The sequence below is a fragment of the Chrysochloris asiatica genome, unplaced genomic scaffold (genome assembly GCF_000296735.1).
Source record: "Chrysochloris asiatica unplaced genomic scaffold, ChrAsi1.0 scaffold00003, whole genome shotgun sequence".
Taxonomy (NCBI): Eukaryota; Metazoa; Chordata; class Mammalia; order Afrosoricida; family Chrysochloridae; genus Chrysochloris; species Chrysochloris asiatica.
The window spans coordinates 39,645,519-39,664,705 of NW_006408521.1; the positions used below are offsets into that span (position 1 = coordinate 39,645,519).

Here is a 19,187-nt window from a genome sequence, read left to right on the forward strand (position 1 = left end):
ATTGTAGGGCTTAGCTCGCAGCTTTGTTGCTGTTTTTCCCTTGCTTCCCTTTATTGGTGACGAAAGTGGTCACCAATCAGAGCATGTATTCCCATTGAGTCTTTGTCTTGGATCAGTATGGTTTTAATTGGCATTTCCCACTTGTCAATATTTATCAAATCTAGATTTGGTGTTATTGTTGTAGATTCTTTGGGAATAATGTTGATTATGAATAGAGTCAGTTTTAATTCTTTCTTTCCAATCTGACTGCCATTAGTTTCTTTAATACTAGATAGAACTTCTGACATGAAATAGTATTTGCAAAATGGACTTAAATAAGGAAGCAACATGAAATGAGATGACCTCCATTTCACAACAGCAAAACTTGGAAATTGGGGTGCTAGTAGGATCCTAGGCAGCTTTGTCCTTATACTCCTTTTTGGGGGTTCTACGTGATTGCTCCTATCTGCCATTCTCTGGATATTTGTTTAATCCTCTTTCCTTCCTCCAATGGGAGAGAGAGAGAGAGAGAGAGAGAGAGAGAGAGAGAGAGAGAGAGAGAAAGAGAGAGAGAGAGAGAGAGAGATGGGAATAAATAAGGTTCTTAGCGACAGTACTTTGTGTCAACTTTGCCCAAAGCCAACTCTGCCCTCGGCTTGAACCGAATTTCATTTACGTGAATCAATCCATTTTCTGGTTTGCTTTAGCCAGTGTGACTTTTCTTTTCTTTCTTTCTTTTTTTTAATGTTTTATTGTGTATTGTGTGATAGTCTACATGGGGGACATTAGTTTTACATTCATTCCATCATACATCATCTCATTGCCATAGTTATCTTCCCATCCATGTATCATCGCCCAACCAAAGGGTATACCCTACAATCCTACCCATCCTCCCCTCATGGTCCTCGGCACACAGCCCCTCTCTCTCTCTGGATCCCTAGTCCCCAGGCACTCCATCTCTTCACATCGTCCTCTCTCTTCACGTCATCCTCTCTGTCTCAGTCTCTGTCCTCACTGCTCCTCTGGGTGGGGTCCCACTCTCCGCTCTTCTCCATTGATGGTCCCAGGGCCCTGCAATCGTAGACTGAAAGGTTAATCACTCCCCTCCTTGCTATAAAATGTCCACCCTTACATTACCAGTCCTCACAATCAGTCCTGGTGACAATCATTCACTGTTGCATCCCAAGGGACCCATCTGCATTTCATCTGCCCCTCCCAGACAGGTCGAACACTACTCAGTGGAGACTCCACCATCCTCTCTGCCCTGTGGATCTAGGTTCCCTCTTGAAAGCTTGTAAGCCAGTCACTTCTCCCATTTTTGGTTAGTCAATGTTCAAGTGCCAGTGTGACTTTTCTATCATAAAAGCAAGCACCATGGGAAAGTTTTAGGCTATTTATCCTATTTCCCTAAAATTCCATCACTTTAGGATGACTCCCTTTGTCCTAGACTTCTTGCACACTTCCCAGTATAGGTCCACATCTGATTCAAAATCAGTAGACAAACATAAATCTTTCTTTTTCAAGTTCTCAATGCAATTTCTAATTTTTGTGCATCATAAATTTAATATTTCATGAGCCTGTTGGGAGACTTCCCTTATTGCGGCCAATATTCTTGGGTCTTTGAACTCCACTGGTATTTGTATTCCTTCTTTGGCCTGGTGTGGTGCTGCAGGGTAACACGCTGGACTGCAAGGTCAGTTTGAACCTCAAAGTCGGTGGTTCAAACCCACTAGCTGCTCCTCAGAAACCCTATACAGGGTCACTATGAGGCAGAACCTACTCGATGGCACTTAACAACAACAACAACAATGTAAAAAACATCACGTGTACCTTCCTTACATAGTTATCAACAGTTCAACCCATGGGCTTCCATCCCTTGCCTTTCATACAAAAATGTAATAAATTCTTGTTAAAATCTATTAAAGTCACACCTGTCCATTTTCATTTTGCTTTCATTCCTATTTTTCATACTAATTTACTAACTATCAGCCTTTATGATGAAAAGATCTTATGGTCAATTTGCATCTCATTGAGGAAGATTAAAATAAAAAAAGAACAAAGTGTTGCCAAATAAAACAAATATATCTAAATGTATATTGAACACCTACCAGCACTGTGATATGTGTTTTCCATACATTCTCTCATTTAATTTTCACTTAAGTGTATGCATAAGGTATGTACATCTGTTTTCCCATATCAGGAAACTAATGACCACAGAAGTTAAGTAAAAGTTAATACAGTTGTTGGATGACAGAACCAGGACTACAACCCAAGCATATTGAACTCCAAAGTCCAAATTCTTAATGACTTCACTCCAATGCTCCCAAGGCCTGGCAGTGAGAGGTCCCTTTCGGAAGGACAGTTTGCACTTGTTGTCATTAACTCGGAGCCTGGAAAAACAACAGGTCATTTCCAGGGAGTGGTGATCGCCAGACCACCTCTGAAACAGTCTGTGTATGTTTCAGACACAGTGTCTCCATGGTTCCTTTGAGTAAATGGGAAGGGTGATTCACCTTACCTAATTAGGTTAATGGACTGTTAGCTTAAGAGTTATTAATGTGGGTAACAAATATCTCCTTTACACCTCAGGGCTGATGGCTCAAGCTCACCTGTTATACCTGAGAACAAATAAACACTGCTTGTCAAAATGGATTCAAGGTTTGCTTTTACTTGTGCTTCCAGACAAAGCAGGCCAGATAATTCACCAGGGTGCAGTGAGAAAAGGCACCTTCTTTGTAAGGTTGACCCCTATGACTGAAATACGTGATATGAAGGTTTGGGCATACTCATAGCCCATAACAGCCACCTTTTAGTAGAAACAAAATTGTCCTCAGGAGTAGCAGCAATGAGCCACATGGGAGTCCAACCTTGGTGCCTAAAAAGTAGAGATGACCCCCTGGCAATTACTATTTTCTTTCTGGTGTTGGTTAAAAGCCTTTGCAGAGGCAGAAAACAGCCGGCTTAATTTTCTAGGTTGGGGCAGGATGGGCTAGTGTTCTGAAAAAGAGATGAAGGCAATGGTGGGACTTCTCACTAGATTTTGTATTTGTTATTGTTGTTGTTAAATGCTATCGAGTCGATTCTGACCCATAGCGACCCTGTATAGGGTTTCCGAGGAGCAACTGGTGGGTTTGAATCGCTGACCTTGCAGTTCAAACCGACTTTGCAATCCAGTGCACTAACCCACAGTGCACACCAGGACTCCTTTGTGTGTATGTTGTTGTTGTTAAGTATCATCGAGTTGGTTCTGACTCATAGTGACCCTGTATAGGGTTTCTGAGCAGTGGCTGGTGAGCTTGAACTGCTGACCTTGCAGTTCAAACTGACCTTACAGTCCAGTGCATTAACCCACAGTGCCACACCAGGACTCCTTTGTGTGTATATTGTTGTTGCTAAGTACCATCGAGTTGATGCCAACCCATAGTGACCCTGTATAGAGTTTCCAAGGAGCAGCTGGTGAGCTTGAACGACTGATCTTACAGTTCAAACAACTTTGCAGTCTGATGCATCAGCCCACAGCGCCACTCCAGGACTCCTTTTTGTGTGTATAGGGGGGTTAATTTGGCTGTCTATGAGAAACGTGAAATAAGGATAAGACACATCTTCACAGCTTCCTGAGAGCCCTGATGATAAGCTGAAAGATAAGCACTAGACTTCTAAGCATATGTTCCATGGAAGAAAGATGAAGGTGTCTGTGTAAATAAAAAGTACAGTCTCCAAAACCCTATAGAGGGTCGCTAGGAGTCAGAACTGACTTGATGGCAGTAGGTTTGGTGTTTGGCTTTTCACAGCTCTCTTAGAATTGATGCTTTTCTCTGACTTACATTAAGCTTCAATCTACAGGCTTTTCAATCCAAAGGCTCTAGCATAGATACAAGGAAGGGCGGGGGTGTTCAATAGTAGCTCAGAGGAAGTAATGCTTGCTTCTCTAGTGACTGTCTCATTGCCCTTGTCAGCAATACAGTGAGTTGACAGATCTTTCTAGCTTACCGCAGTGTTTGGTTCTAGCTGTGCACCACGGCGTGAGCTGTGGTAGGAACACTGTGTTCCCCACTTACTCACCATGTCCAGATGGGGTGAGAGTGTGTGTTCAAGTATAGGCTGTGGGTGTTATGGCTGACCTTCTATTAGTAAGGGTTATATAACAGCCTGATGAGTCGGCACCATCTATGTGTTGGACCAGTCACTCATCCGGCAGGGATGAAACCTGGTGCTATGCTACACAGGCGTCTGTCAACACTCAGACCCCAAAAGGGGGTTCTCTCCCTTTAGAGAAGCTAAGGACCCTTTCTGTTCCTGGAATGACAAAGTTCAGAAGGCAGGGAGGGTGAGGAAAGAAGGAGGAATGAAATGGTAAATACAAGGCTGACATAGGATCTGTAATGTTACATTGTGAGGACTGTAATCAAGGACATAAAACAAAGTGTGTATGAACTGTTGGATGAAAAACTGATCTGTTCTATAAACCTTACCCAAAGTTTTAAAAAATAACGATAAGCTACAAATGTCTTTAGCCTTTCAAAAGAAGAAAAAACAAAAAACAACAAAACGAGAGACAGATCTATTCTGAAGTAAACTACTGTCAGTGGTTGGGTAACGTCCACATGCCTACAAAGAATACCAGTTAATATATTATTGGTTCAAATATACACACCAACCATTAATATCAAACAAGAAATTGAAGATTTTTTAAATCAATATCTTCAGTCTGAAATTGATCAAATGTGCAATAAAGACGCAGTGATATTTACTGGTGATTGGAATGCAAAAGTTGGAAACAATGAAGGATCAGTAGTTGGGAAATATGGCCTTGGTGATATAAATGATACCAGAGATTACATGATTGGAATTTGCAAGACCAAGAATTTATTCATTGGAAATACCCTTTCCAACCATATAAATGGTGACTGTACACATGGACCTCACCACATGGAAAAGACCAGAATAAAATCAACTACATCTGTGCAAAGAGATAGCTCAACATTACCAGTCAAAGCAGGGTCAGGAGCCTGCTGTGGTACACACCATTAATTGCTCATATACAAGTTAAAGTTGAATCTGGAGGAGACTAAAACAAGTCCATGAAAGTCAAAGTAAGTCTTTGAGTAGATTCCCACTTGAATGTAGAGACCATCTCAATAGTGGATTTGATGCATTTAACACTCATAACTAAAGACCAGATGAGTTACAGGATGACATCAAAGATATCATACCTGAAGAAAGCAAAAGGTAGCATAGGGGTTACAACTTGAGCTGCTGACCCAGGGTTGACAGTTTGAATCAATCAGACTTTTCTTTTCTCCTAAAGATTTACAGCCTCAGAAACCCTATGCAACGTCACTGTGATTCTGAACCATCTCGCTGGCATACAGCAGCAATAGTCTATGCAATCATACCACCATGATAAACAGAGAAAACATTAAAGTTGTCAAAGGTTTCATTTTACTTGGATCCACAATCAACACTCATGAAAGCTGCAGTCAAGAAATCAAACAAGGTATTGCATTAGGCAAAGCTGCTGCAAAAGATCTTTTACTTTAAAGTGTCAAGAGCAAAAATGTGACTTTGAGGACTAAGGTGTGTCTTAAGCCATGGTATTTTCAATTGCCTCATATGCCTATAAAATCTGGATAATGAACCAGGAAGACCATAGAAGACTCAATGCATCTAAATTCTGGTGTTGGTGAAGAATTTTGAATACACCATGAACTGCCAGATAAACAAACTCATCTGTCCTTGGAAATGACAATGGTGTGACTTCATCTCTCACATACAGGGCATGTTGTCAGGAAGGCCCAGTCCCTGGAGAAGGGCACCATTTTCTTCCACATGATAGAGCAGAAGAAAAGAGCAAAAAAGAGGAAGACCTTCAGTGAAATGGATTCCCACAGTGGCAATATCAATGGACTCACATATAACAATTGCGAAGATGGCAGAGCACCAGACAGTATTTTGTTCTGTTGTACATACAGTCGGTTGTTATGAGTTGAAACTTACTCAACAGCACCTAACAATAAGCCTAAATATTGGCTTGTTGTATTTTTCTCTTAGACAATTGAGTCTTTTAAAATAAAGTATTCAAGTAATAAAACTTTCTACTCAAGTTCCCCACTCCTTTTAGATGAAGCCACTATCAAATTAAGAGGAAAACACTAAGAGAGACATCAAATAACAGATGTAATTCTAGGACAAACAGATTATTTAGCTTAAGCAGTTTTCATTTATTGCTCAATTGCCTAGTTATAAATAGAACATCTCCCTCTACTTGCATGTCCCTTACAGAAAACTGAAACAGAGCATGCGAGCGAGCGAGCGAGCGAGCAAGCGAGAGAGAGAGAGAGAGAGAGAGAGAGAGAGAGAGAGAATGCTATCTCCCTGAAGATATTCCTGATTTGGGAATAGAATGCTAGTCATCTTAGCCATTGTCTTTGGGAGCTCTTACCTCTCTGGTGGCTTAATCATAAATAGTGGCCATTCATTTGTTTGTCACAAACATTTATCAAGCATCTATGCCAGTCCAGTTTACGTTTTGGTATTTACTAAAAATGCAAGTACTCTTATGCCAGGATTTCCAAGGGGTTGTTGTTGTTGGGTGCCTTTGAGTCGACTTTATGAACAGCAGAACAAAACACTGCCCGATCCTGGGTAAGGTCCCAGGAATTTGATTTTTTTAAATGCCCATTTGAGGTATGCCCTGGGAATACAAAGACAAACAGGAGAGTCCTTTTCCCTGATTAGACAAATGAACAGTTATGCAAGTGCAGCAAGGTTTCAATGGAGCATTGGTAGAAATATGAGGGGACTTCAAAGAGTTCATGGAAAATTCCATGATCTTTTCATAACATTTCCCACAAACGTCTTAAAGCTTGCTGGTATATACACCCCCGTGAGTGAGAGCAGTTGCTTCTACCAGGGGGAGCCCAGCAACCCCAGAGCTGTGTTACCAGCTAGCGTAGGGCCTGCTCCCACCGGGCTCATCACTGGGGACTGTTGCGGTATGTGCAGAGTGTGCCCGACGCTCAGACAGAGATGTCTTTGCCTTCCGCTCTTCTCCTGTGCTAACGGCCATGAAGGGGTGGGAGGAAGGGGATGCCAGAGGGATTTGCCAACTGTCAACACTCTCCTTTCTGGTGAGGTTCCTGCAAGGCCCCCTTTGTCAGTGGTGACAGCTGGGTGAGGTGCCGAGACCCCGTAAGGAGAGAGGGAGTTAGACAGTTCATCAGGGCTACAGTCTATCCCTGCCACTTATCTGCTAGAAAACAGACCATACTGTTCTTAAGCCTGTTCTTCCCATTTGCAAAGTCAGGTGACAATATCTACATTGAGGGTTGCTTTGGGAATTACCTAACTCTTACCGTACACAAACAGCTCAGCATTGTGCCCAGCATGTGGTCAGTACCGTCAAATAGTTTCTTCTTACTGTCACCATAATCATGGAACCCCAGATGTGTGCCCAGTTATTCTCAGAACATCAAACCCAACTTTCAAGTTGTTCTCAACTGCTCTTTTTGCCCCAGCTCCCAGGAGAGCAATGGTATCCTCCCAGCAGTCCTGCTGACCCACGAGGGCAATGGTTCTCAAGGTGGGGCCCACTCTTTCTAGCTCAGGCTGGCTAGATATGCCCAGGTAATTTGGGCACGGCGTGACCTCACCAAGGCACATGTTCATTGCTCCTTCCCTGCCCCTCCGCCCTATGAGTTGTAAGCAGAGTGTGCATCTCAGCATCGAGCCAAGAGCTTTGTTAAAACACACCTGCTGGATCCCACTGCAGACTTAATTAATCCTAATTTCCCCTGGTGGGCATGGCTGAGTGTATTTTACTTTCTCACGCAGTACTGACTGATATAGAGACCTGCTCAGGAATTGCTGTCCTGGTGGACATCTCCTTGTTCAGGAGGACATTTGCCTCAATGTTAGAACAGCACTAAATCTTCCAGCAGAAAATAATGGCACTCATGATACTTCTTAAAGTTCAGAAATACTAACCCTGAGTGTCAAACGAAGGAGGCAGAGCCCCTGGTGATAAGGCATATATGACAAGAGGAAAAAGTCTGCATACAAATGGGCTCTGAATATAACCCTGCTTATGACATGGAGATCTGGTATGGTGCTCTGCGATAAAGCACTGAACTGAAAGGTTGGTTTGAACCACGAGGTCGGTGGTTCAAACTTACCAGCTGCTCCCTGGAAACACTATACAGGGTTGAAGTGAGTCGGAACCAACTTGGCAGCACTTGCAGCAACATGGCACATATAGGCAGTAGAAACCGTTACATGCTTAATTACTAGCCACCGAAGTCAGTAGTCAGAACCCATCTAGAGGCACCTTGGAAGAAAGACCTGGTGATCTGCTTCCAAAAGGCAACTGCTTTGATCTTTGGAACCGGTCTGGTCTACTCTGTACATATGGGGTCACTATGATTCTTAATCAACTAGATGATGACTAAAAACAACATGATACATGCTAACTACTGAACAAAAGGCAGCTAATAGTACTGTTATTAATCACTGTGTATTGACCTCAGGGCCCCTAGCTCCTGGAAAGACCTGTCGACATACCAGGAGAAAAGGCTGCAAACCCAGGAATGAAGAACTCTCAGCTGGTTGTTTGGAACACGTTTAGAAAATGCGACATGAGGTGTCACACCCAGGTTAGCAGTAGAGTTTTCAAGAGTGCAAAGCTTCAAGGTTTTTGTTTTTATTTCCTTTGTTGCTTCTGACAGCTGCTGGTGTAAGAGATGGAGCAGTGAGGGTTTACCCAAACTCAAATTCTATTCACAACAAGTTGGACCCTAGAGTGCTGTAGTTTTGTGTCCTGTTTGTGTACCCTTACTTGGTGTAGTGAGCGCTGTAGGATCAGCACTGGATTGTGAACCACAAGGTCAGCAGTTCAAACCCACCAGTGGCACCTCAGCAATCCTGTACAGGGTAGCTATGAGTTGGAACTGACTCGACAGCACTTAACAACAACAACAAGCTTCATACTTGTTTGGCACTTCTGGTTACTGTGCAAAAATGAGCGAGTCACATTTCCAGTTGAACTTACTTGCCGTTAGTCCCCAGGCAGAGATCCCACTAGAAGGTGGGAAATGATGGCCTCATCAGAGGGAGGACCTTCTACGTTTTCAAATTTCTTGAGATTTCCCAGAAAAGAGAATGAAAAGAGCTCTCAGAATCAAGACTGGAAGGGGAGATCAGCAAACTGGATCAAAAACTGGGAGAAAAGATCTTGAGACTATCTTTCCTCAAATGCGGCAGCATCAAGCATCATTCATGGAGGCTGTGAACTTAGGCTGGGCCTAAAGGTGATACCCAAGGTCTTTAATTTAGTTCTCAACCCCAGCCAGTCCTGAGCGTGCACCCGGCAAGCAGAGACGTGCTTTGTTCAATTCTTAGAACTACCAGTTTAGGTGATAACGTAAATTACATATTTTGGCTTGTTAGTTAAATAAGACAAGTTTTTCTTGAGGCCTAATCTCTTTCCTGCTGACATTTCGTATCCTCGTGGGCCTTAACCTTGAACTGCCTGCCTGCTCATCTGAAAACTGCAGATGCCACAGATTAATCTGCTATTCTAACAGCTGTTAACCATCTTTGGACATATAACATGCTCACAAATACTTGGCATACATCCGATCCCATGCGATTCCTATCAGAAACAACTTAGAAAATACTCTTTCCTTTGCTACTGAAAGATGGTGTGTCTCTGAAATGGGGATAGGGGTCAAGCTTTTGTGCCTCAACTAAGACTTCACGTTTCCTAGAAGGCCAGTGTTGGGCAAAGTTGAGGAGAGGCAGTATCCCTTCTCTTGGGGCTGTGATGTGACTCTACTAAGCCGAAGACAGACACACAGGATACATATTTCAGGAAGATTTCTGCAACAAGACAGAGTGCATCTTAAAATCTGTGTTCTTCTTTCCCAAGCTTGGACCCAAACTTGTGTTGAGATAGGAAAACGCGAAGGGGCCGGAGAACCGCAGAGGCTGAAGGAGGTGCCCAGCGCCAGCACGTCTCTTCCAGCCGTGACTGCGAGCTACCAGCAGGTGTCAGTGCGCCCTCGCTCTGTCGCGGAGCGCGTTCTCCGCCTGCTGGACCCCTCCCCACCACGGTCTGAGCGGGCGCGCCCCAGACCCCCAGCCGCGCTTGGCCCTCAGAAAGCTGTGTGCCGACTGATCGCCGCCTTTCCCCCCAAGCGGAGCTGCCAAGTCTGGTCTGACTTCTCCCGCGGATGTATTGCCCGTTCCGCCTCAGGGGCTCATTCCGAATCCGCGTAGTGTAAGGACCCCGCGTAGCCCCGCCGCCAAGTGCTCCGGCGGACGGAGGCGGCTGGCCCAGGGCTAGGTTGCTCCGAAGCGGCCGATCCCGTGGGCAGCGCCTCGCGGTTCACGCCGCAGGGGGGAGGGGGCATTCTCTACACGCCCTTCTCCCAAGACCCAGCTCCAGGAGCGATTGCCGGGCGCTCGTTGGTCGGTTGGGCCGGCCTCGGGGGTTCTTGGTCAGCTCCCTGCTGGGGCCGCTCCCACTCCCTTCTCCAGGTTACGCCTCTGCAAAGGGCCGTCCCGCCGAGACGCAGCGCTGCCAGGGTCCCGCCCGGGGTACAGGCGCAAGGCGGCGGTGGGGCGGTGCGAGGGGCGGGGGAGGGTCGGCTTCCCACGTGGGGGCTGACGCCGCTGCTCGGCAACGCCGGCTTGATCCTGGGGCTATAAAGCTAGTCCACCGCGAGAGCAGCTGAGCAGCAGCGACTCTGATCGGTGCAGACGCCTAGCCGCCGGCGCGCCGCCCGGCCTCCCTAGCGTCTTTCCCCTAGCCCGTCGCTCTCGCCCCAACGCTCGCCACCCTTGGATCCCGGGCCGCCCGGTAGCGCTTCGCGTCCGCGGAGAGCGTGCTGACGCCCAGGAGGCCCCTTGCTCGGCCGCGGCTACTGGAGGACCGCCCGCCCGACTCAGTCCGTCCGCGGACGGAGTGCCTTCATGCGGCCCCCACACCCCGAACCACTCGCCGCCGCCACCCCGGAGCTCCGCGCGCTGCGCCCCGGCCCCAGCAGGCGCGCAACTTGGGAAGTCCCGCGGCGCTCCGAGAGGCAGCCGAGTCCGCACCTTGGCCCGGCCAGCCCCGCCGCGTCTAGGGGAGACGAGAGTCCGTAATCGAGCCGGGAATGTAAGCAGACAGCCCTAGGACCCAAGCCCGAGCCAGCACCCTCGGCTGCTCCCAGGGTGGGGGCGGGCCCGCACACGGTAAGACCTCTCGCTTTCGCTCAGGCTCAGGAGTCAAGACAGAGAGGTATAGATACATAAAATTTCCTGTCATCCTTCCAAGTCATCAGACCACCGTTGATTTTTGTTCTTCCTTCTTGAAGAATAAAACCCTTGTACCCCCACCGATCCGCGTTACTCTGTCCCGCCGCTTAGAATAAAACTTGGCTTGTTTAGGAGCCGGGAGAGAGAAGGTGCCGCCCAAGTGCTCTTCGCGGGAGCCGGGCCATGGACCGCTAGGCTTCCCCGCTTCGGCCTGTCCCCCCTACCGACCCCTCCCCATGTGAGCGCGGTGGGGCGAGCCGGGAGCGGGAGGAAGAGGAGGACCTACGGCCGTCGGCCGGAAGGCAGCTGGCAGCAGGCCCAAGCGAGCGGCGCCGCGTTCATGTTCCGTCAGGAGCAGCCGCTGGCCGAGGGCAGCTTCGCGCCCATGGGCTCCCTGCAGCCGGACTCAGGCAACGCGAGCTGGAATGGGACTGAGGCGCCGGGGGGCGGCGCCCGGACCACCCCCTACTCCCTGCAGGTGACGCTGACGCTGGTGTGCCTAGCAGGCCTACTCATGCTGCTCACCGTGTTTGGCAACGTGCTGGTCATCATCGCTGTGTTTACAAGCCGTGCGCTCAAGGCGCCCCAGAACCTCTTCCTTGTATCGCTGGCCTCGGCTGACATCCTGGTGGCCACACTCGTCATCCCCTTCTCCTTGGCCAACGAGGTCATGGGCTACTGGTACTTCGGCAAGGCGTGGTGCGAGATTTACCTGGCGCTCGACGTGCTTTTCTGCACTTCGTCCATCGTGCACCTGTGCGCCATCAGCCTGGACCGCTACTGGTCCATCACGCAGGCCATCGAGTACAACCTGAAGCGCACGCCGCGCCGCATCAAGGCCATCATTGTTACCGTGTGGGTTATCTCGGCCGTCATCTCCTTCCCACCGCTCATCTCTATAGAGAAGAAAGGCGCCGGTAGCGGCCCGCAGCCTGCTGAGCCACGCTGCGAGATCAACGACCAGAAGTGGTACGTCATCTCGTCGTGCATCGGTTCCTTCTTCGCGCCCTGCCTTATCATGATCCTTGTCTACGTGCGCATCTACCAGATTGCCAAGCGCCGCACCCGCGTGCCACCCAGCCGCCGGGGTCCAGACGCCACCGCCGTGCCGCCGGGGGGCACGGAGCGCAGGCCCAATGGCCTGGGTCCAGAGCGTGGCGCGGGTCCCACGGGTGCAGAGATCGAACCGCTGCCCACCCAGCTCAACGGCGCCCCGGGGGATCCCTCGCCAGCCGGGCCGCACGATGCAGACGCGCTGGACCTGGAGGAGAGCTCGTCGTCCGAGCACGCTGAACGGCCCCCGGGCCTCCGCAGGCCCGATCGGGGGCCCCGGGCCAAGGGCAAGGCCCGAGCGAGCCAGGTGAAGCCTGGGGACAGCCTGCCTCGGCGCGGGACGGGGGTGGCAGGGCTCGGGACGCCGGCGGCAGGGCCCGGGGACGAGCGCGGCGGGGGCTCTAAGGCGTCGCGCTGGCGCGGTCGGCAGAATCGCGAGAAACGCTTCACCTTTGTTCTGGCCGTGGTCATCGGCGTATTCGTGGTGTGCTGGTTTCCCTTCTTTTTCACGTACACGCTCACGGCCGTCGGCTGCCGTGTGCCGCTCACGCTCTTCAAGTTCTTCTTCTGGTTTGGCTATTGTAACAGCTCGTTGAACCCAGTCATCTACACCATCTTCAACCACGACTTTCGCCGCGCTTTCAAGAAGATCCTGTGTCGCGGGGACAGGAAGCGTATCGTGTGAGCTCCCGGCAGACCGCCGGCGCACAGACTCATGCCAATGGCAGGAAGCGGAGACCCGGGGGTGCGCCTACATAGCCTGGGCATTCTGAACCCGGCTTCTGCGTTTGTTGCCCTGGGGGTTTACTCTGCTGCCTCCTGCAGGCATATGCTCTACCCAACCAGGGAGAAGTTCTGGCTGGGAGGGCCAACGCGCCCTACCCCAACCCCAGGCCCCCCCTCCCCCGTTCCCCAGTTGTTAGGGCCGCTCTAGACCCGAAGCGTCTTGGGTCGTCCCAAATCAGTATTGTTTCCCAAAGGTATTTCATTCCCCGGCCCCCAATCCAGCTCTCCTGGCCTTTCTGAGCCGCACAGGAACCCAGACGGCGATTGTTCACAAAGGGTTCATGGGTGGGGGTTGCCAGGCCCTCGTTAATTGTCCTCCCCTTTCTATTTTTTAACAAATGCTCAGAGCAGCCCTGCCCGCCCTTCTCACCCCCACTGTAAATATGCACTATTTTTGATAGTACACGCGTCCCCTACGCCAGTTGGCTTTGGTTTCAGCGTTGGAATCCTGGCTGTTGGAGATGCCCTCGAGGCAGGCACAGCGCTTCAGGTCAGACCGAGGCTCTTTGCAATGCAAACCCGTTTCTAGTGTCATTTCAGTCCCTCTGTCCTTTGCCGCCAACAACTGGTGGTGACTGTCTCTTGGAGCTGGACCTGCTTTGAGATTTCGTAAAGGGGGGATGGGGGACCTCTGCCCATTTTTTCCTGTGCCTAATAGCATAATTGCCTTTTGCTATGTACATATTATAATGATGGATCAAGACAGAAGTAAATGAACCTGTCCGCCTCGCATGGGTCCTGCGCATAAAACCATTCTCCGACGCACAGCTCACACCAGTAACTTACTTTAAAGCGTCTCCTTCCGGTGCCCCCTCCCTTGCTCCGGGGCCATTGCTTGATAAATCTGTATGTTTCTATCTTGTATGTCTGTGCACACTCCCTCCCCGAAAGCGCTGACTATGGGGAAATCTTTGAGCTGCTGTTTTTAGACACAAGAGTGGAAATTATGTGGAAGAAACAAACCTGATGTAATTTGCCGAAGGTAAACAGTTTGAAAAGACAAATGGGCCTGCCAAACTGTACAGTTCCTGCCCCAAGAGCTCTTAGGTATCAAACGTGTTGTCTTTTTTTTTATCCCCTGCTTTTCTGGTTGAGATCAAGTCATTGACGAACTCCCAAAGGCAGGGTAGGAGGGTGGAGACCTGTGTTTACATCTGCTTTTCTTTCTACGAGACTCTTGAAGGCGCTGGCTTTTCTTTGACTAAAGAAAATCTAATGTTAGCATATGTTGCTACTGGCGGTGGACTTTTTTTTTTCCAAATAAAAAAGTTTACAGATCAAATGTGAAATAAATATCAATCAAACGGTCCTGTCTGCTATCTGAGTCTTCAAACACTTTTAGACTCTAGGAGCATCTGATTTCATGTATCTATCTTTTAATTAAAAAAATTGAACAACCAAAAAGATGTACATCATAAAATATTCACCTTTAACAGTCAGAGTAACAATGGTACCTTGACCAAGTGTTTCTTTTGTGCTAGGCACTGTAGTGAACCCCTGGCATGCACTATCTCATTTAATCTTTCTAAGAACTCTCTGTGCAGTTAAGTACATACAGAGTTAACCAACTGGGTTACAACAAGATCTCTTCCTAAGTGTGCCTTTAAGTTGAATTTGTACGTAAGTCAGGACAGGTGTATATGGTTCTTATTTCACCTTACTTTAGTGTGAGAAAGGGCTGAAAGCCTTTTCCTTGATTTAAAAGCTGCACAAGCTACAATGGAGGTGATTGTGATAAAGAATTTGTTGTGAATGGTTCATGAATTTCAAACTGAGGGCAAATTTACATAACATTAAAGGGCAAATAAGAATCATAGGGAACATGAGTAAGCCATCTTACTAATGGGGACCCATTTTATAGGTGAAGGAACTGAATCTCAAATTTGTCTATTTGCATCCAGCAGTTTTTGGTTTCAGGGTCTGTGCTCTTAACCCCAGAACTTTGTCTTCCCAGAGTGACTCATATTAACATTTCACAGAAGGCTCTTAGCAAAGACCTGCCCACAAAGGACACTGTCTACACAAAGTGTCATATCCATCCCAAATGTGTATACCCCCAAAGTGTATATATTCCCTAAAGTATGTATGCATGAACCTCAAATTGTGTATGTACTAGTACATGCAAAAACGTAGACACTTTTAAAGTGTGATACATTCCCCAAAGTGCCATGTTTGTGCAGAGTGGGGTGTAAGTGCTTCAATAGAACCCTATTTAGCTGGTGGTTTGAATTGCCTCTGCTAAAGGCTCAAATCCTTCTTGTTGCATTTCTGTGATATCAAATCCATCCTACTGTTGAGGAGGGCTTCCGGCCAGCACTTAGCAACAACAACAACAAAGACCCTCTTAAAAGGCCTTGGTGATATACTGGTTGAGAACTTAGCTACTAATGGGAAGTTTGGCACTAGTAGCTAACTAGGGATTCCATAGGAAAGAGATGAGGCGGTGTATTTCTGCAAGGGTTTCCAACCTTGGGAACTATGGGTGGTTCTATCCTAGAGGGTTGCTATGAGTCAGAAGAACTCAGTGGCAGTGGGTTTTATGGGGTTAAGGCCCTCTCCCTAAGTTCGTGGCACTTTGAAGCTGGACCAGTACTTGGAGCTCTAGGAATCCAAACCCTCATCCAACAATGGCAAGGTCGGTCCAAGAGGCCTTGCTTTGTTGTTGATGTGAAGCCTAGGTCCAGACCCAATTCAGTTAGAAAGCAGCTGATGGGTGGGCAGTTATTTGGCGTGGGTAGTCAGATGACAGTCTGGTTGAAGAGCTAGGCCTGAGGGGTCAACGCCAGCCAAAGGCTGTAGTTTGGAGGAAGACCAGACTTTGTATACCCAGTGACCTATAATATGAGTGGAGACCAGCTCTGCACCCCGGGAGGCAGGTTCTCAGCTTTCCTCAGATGGGGTGGCGGGGTGGGGAGGGGAGGGCAACATGGATGTGGGGGACAGGGTGTGTATGCGGAAGCAGGAGGGTGAAGAGCCTTGAGAAGTGATCTGGGCCCCAGTGGACCTGGGAGGGACAGGACAGTGGTTTGGAGGGGTTGGTTTAGAACCAAGGAAAAGTTCTGTCATCTGAGCCTGAAACCCAGAGTTGGGCAGACAGTTAACACCAGTAACCCTGGCTAGGGCTGTGTACCAAGGCTGGCTTCTGATCTGGTGCTGCACCCTGCTCCTGACCCCACTGAAACCTCTTCTTTCCCTCTCCATCCCAGGGCACCCATTGCCCGAAAGGCAAACAGTGCCTGACAGTAAGTCCGCCTGGCAGGCCCCCAGGAGCCAGGCTGTGCATCCCAGTCCCAGACACTGGGCAGATACAAACACTGCTGGCTGTTGACGGTGTTCTGCTGTCTGCAGGGAAGTGTTTGCCTTGTCCTCTTCCCCAGAGACACATTTCCTGGGGAAGGGGAAAGAGGGGGCAATTGTGTTAACTATGGCTGTCCCCCTCCTTCACATCTGAGCAGCATAGAAACCTCAGAGATGGATGAGGCTGCGACTTGAATGCTGATTCCTGAGTTCCCAGCTGGGATCTTTGTTCACTGCAGAGAGCTCCAGCAGAAGTCTGCAAAGGTCTGGGGTGGGTGAAGAGATTTGAGGAGAAGAACTAGCTAACCAAAGGATCCTAGCTTAGAATGGGTGAGGAGACAGCGCCTTTCACCATGCAGCACCCTGTACACAGGATCTGGTCCTAAACTGGGTCAAAAGGTTCTAATCTAATGGCTGGATCTCCTATTTTAGGTAACTTTGGTTTAGGTGTCAAAAGCCACTGGCTTTTGGGTCTGAAATGTGTGTTGCCAAGTCCACTCCTGCAAAATAAGTTTTGACATTGGGGAGTAGGATAGTACCCTCATTCAAGATTGGGGGGCAGGGTATAAACTCTGCCTCCTCCCCAAAGTCTTACTCAGTTTCTTCTGTGTTAAAGGGCTGGAAGGGAGAATAGTAGAAGAAAGGGCTTAGGTGTTGGCTTCTTTCACCACTCAACTAACCAGGTGCCTTCTAGTTGATTCTGACTCACTGAGACCCCAGGTGGGTCAAAGTAGAAGTATGTTTACAGGGTTTTCAATGACTGATTTTGTTTAGGTTGACCGTTAGACCTTTCTTCCAAGAGGTTTTTGGGCAGACTTGTATTATTGGTTAGCAACTGAGTGTGTTAACAATTTGTCCCACCCAGGGCCTCCTTTTCTGCCTCTCTGCAATTCTAGAAATGAATCAGCATTTTAGAGTAAAAATTGTCCTCCGACATCTTCACCTCCCTCTTGTATTGATGAGGGACGTCAAGGCTCAGAAGAATTAGCTGGTTTTGTAGCATCTTGGTGTTTCTTGTGTTTACTTCTCCCCTTGGCTCTCAGCCTGATGCCCTATCTGTCCAACAGGAATTCTGTTTTGCTGCGGACTTTGAAACTCCAGAGGCCCCTCTGCCTGCTCCATGCCAGGTGCTACCAGTAGATCTGTCACTTTCCTGCATGTGCTCTGCAGACCAGCCTCAGAAGACCTTAGGGCCTGTCCCTGCCCTCTGAAGGAGTAGGGCTACATGGAAGGTCGAATGGGCCTGTGGGAAGCATTGAATAGCCTATAATAGCGTCAGCGCAGTGGGAGGCGGGTGCCTAGGGAGTAGGGTATGGGAGTTGTCGATATACAGGTGTAGATTTGCTGAGTGAGCAGTTGGGGAGGCAGCTCACCTTCATTTGGACTGCTGAGCCCTGTGGGACCAGTCCCAGGTTGCGGCAGTAACACCTAGGCCCTGGTTGGATCTCAGCTTTCATTTCTCCAGCCTGATGCCTGGTAATGGATGGCACAGGGAACCTATTTGGGAACACCCATCAGGAAGTGGTGTCCTGGTGTGGAGCTATAGGGTAATCATTGGACTGCTAACTGCAAGGTTGGTGGTTTAAACCCCCCAGTTACTCCCAGGAAACCCTATACAGGGTTGTAATGAATCAGAACCAACTCAATAATACTTAACAACAACATATCAGGAAGATATGTGAAAGCTGGACAGTGATTGAGGAAGACTGTAGAAGAATTGATGCTTTTCAGTGATGGTATTGGAGGAGAATATTGAAAGTGCCATGGGCTGCCAAAAGAACGAACCAATCTGTGTTGGAAGAAGTGCAGCCAGAGTGCTCCTTGGAGGCCAGGATGTCCAAACTTTGTCTTTCGTACTTCAGACATATTGTCAGGAGAGAGCAGTCACTGGAGAAGAATATCATGTTTAGTAAGGTGGAGGATCAGAAAAAAAGAGGAAGACCCCCAGCTAGATGGACTGACAAAGTGGCAGCATCAATGGACTCAAGATTGGCAACAATTGTGAGGTTGGGCCACGACCGGGCAGTGTTTCGTTCTGTTGTGCATAGGGTCGCTGTGAGTTGGTACCGACTTGATGGCACCCAACAACAACAACAACAAACAAGGAGACTTGGTGGTGCAATGAATGGTAAGCTCTGTTAACTGCAAGTTTAGCAGTTTGAACGCACCCAGTTGGTGTGCAGGAGAAATACCTGGCAATCTGTTCTCATAAAGCTTACAGCCTCTGAAACTCTTATGTGGGCACTTCTAACCTGTCCTATGGAGTCTCTGTGAATTAGAATGGACTCACTGGCACCTAACAACAGCAACAACAACCAGGAAACCTGTCTCTAACTCCAGTAGGGTAGCAGGATGGAGGTACTTAAGCCTCTGCCCTTGCCCAACATCACTACCCTCTGCATGGGCCCAGTGACCTGAGAGTCTGGGAAAAGTGGCACTTTGCCCCGTGGAAGTTGTACCTGAGAAGGAAGCCATATGAAGTCATCCAGAGTAATCACAAACACTAGGGTTCGTTTTGGAAATTGCATTGATTTCTTTGAGTACCAGAAATCCTGGGGTTTAGAGTTAAATGCTAAAAAAGACAGCAGGGCCAGTTGGGAACCTAGCCTGGGCTAAGGCACCAGAGAAGGCAGCCTGGAGAAGTGTCCATTTCGGCTGAAAGCGGAGGGATGGCACAGGAAACGGAATGGGAGAAGCAGCAGCGTATGTTCAAGGAGCTCAATGAAACCTGCTTTGGTAGATAGTATGAGAGGCCAACAGGAGAATGAAAAGGC

The 19,187-nt window shown here is 48.4% G+C and overlaps 1 protein-coding gene across 1 annotated transcript; it reads left to right on the forward strand.

The window, feature by feature from the left end:
• Window positions 1–11,465: 11,465 nt before the first annotated feature.
• ADRA2A (adrenoceptor alpha 2A) lies at window positions 11,466–13,186 on the forward strand. The gene has a single exon (XM_006831339.1). The coding sequence runs from the start codon at window positions 11,618–11,620 to the stop codon at window positions 13,013–13,015; it is 1,398 nt and encodes a 465-aa protein (XP_006831402.1). The 5' UTR covers window positions 11,466–11,617; the 3' UTR covers window positions 13,016–13,186.
• Window positions 13,187–19,187: the final 6,001 nt, after the last annotated feature.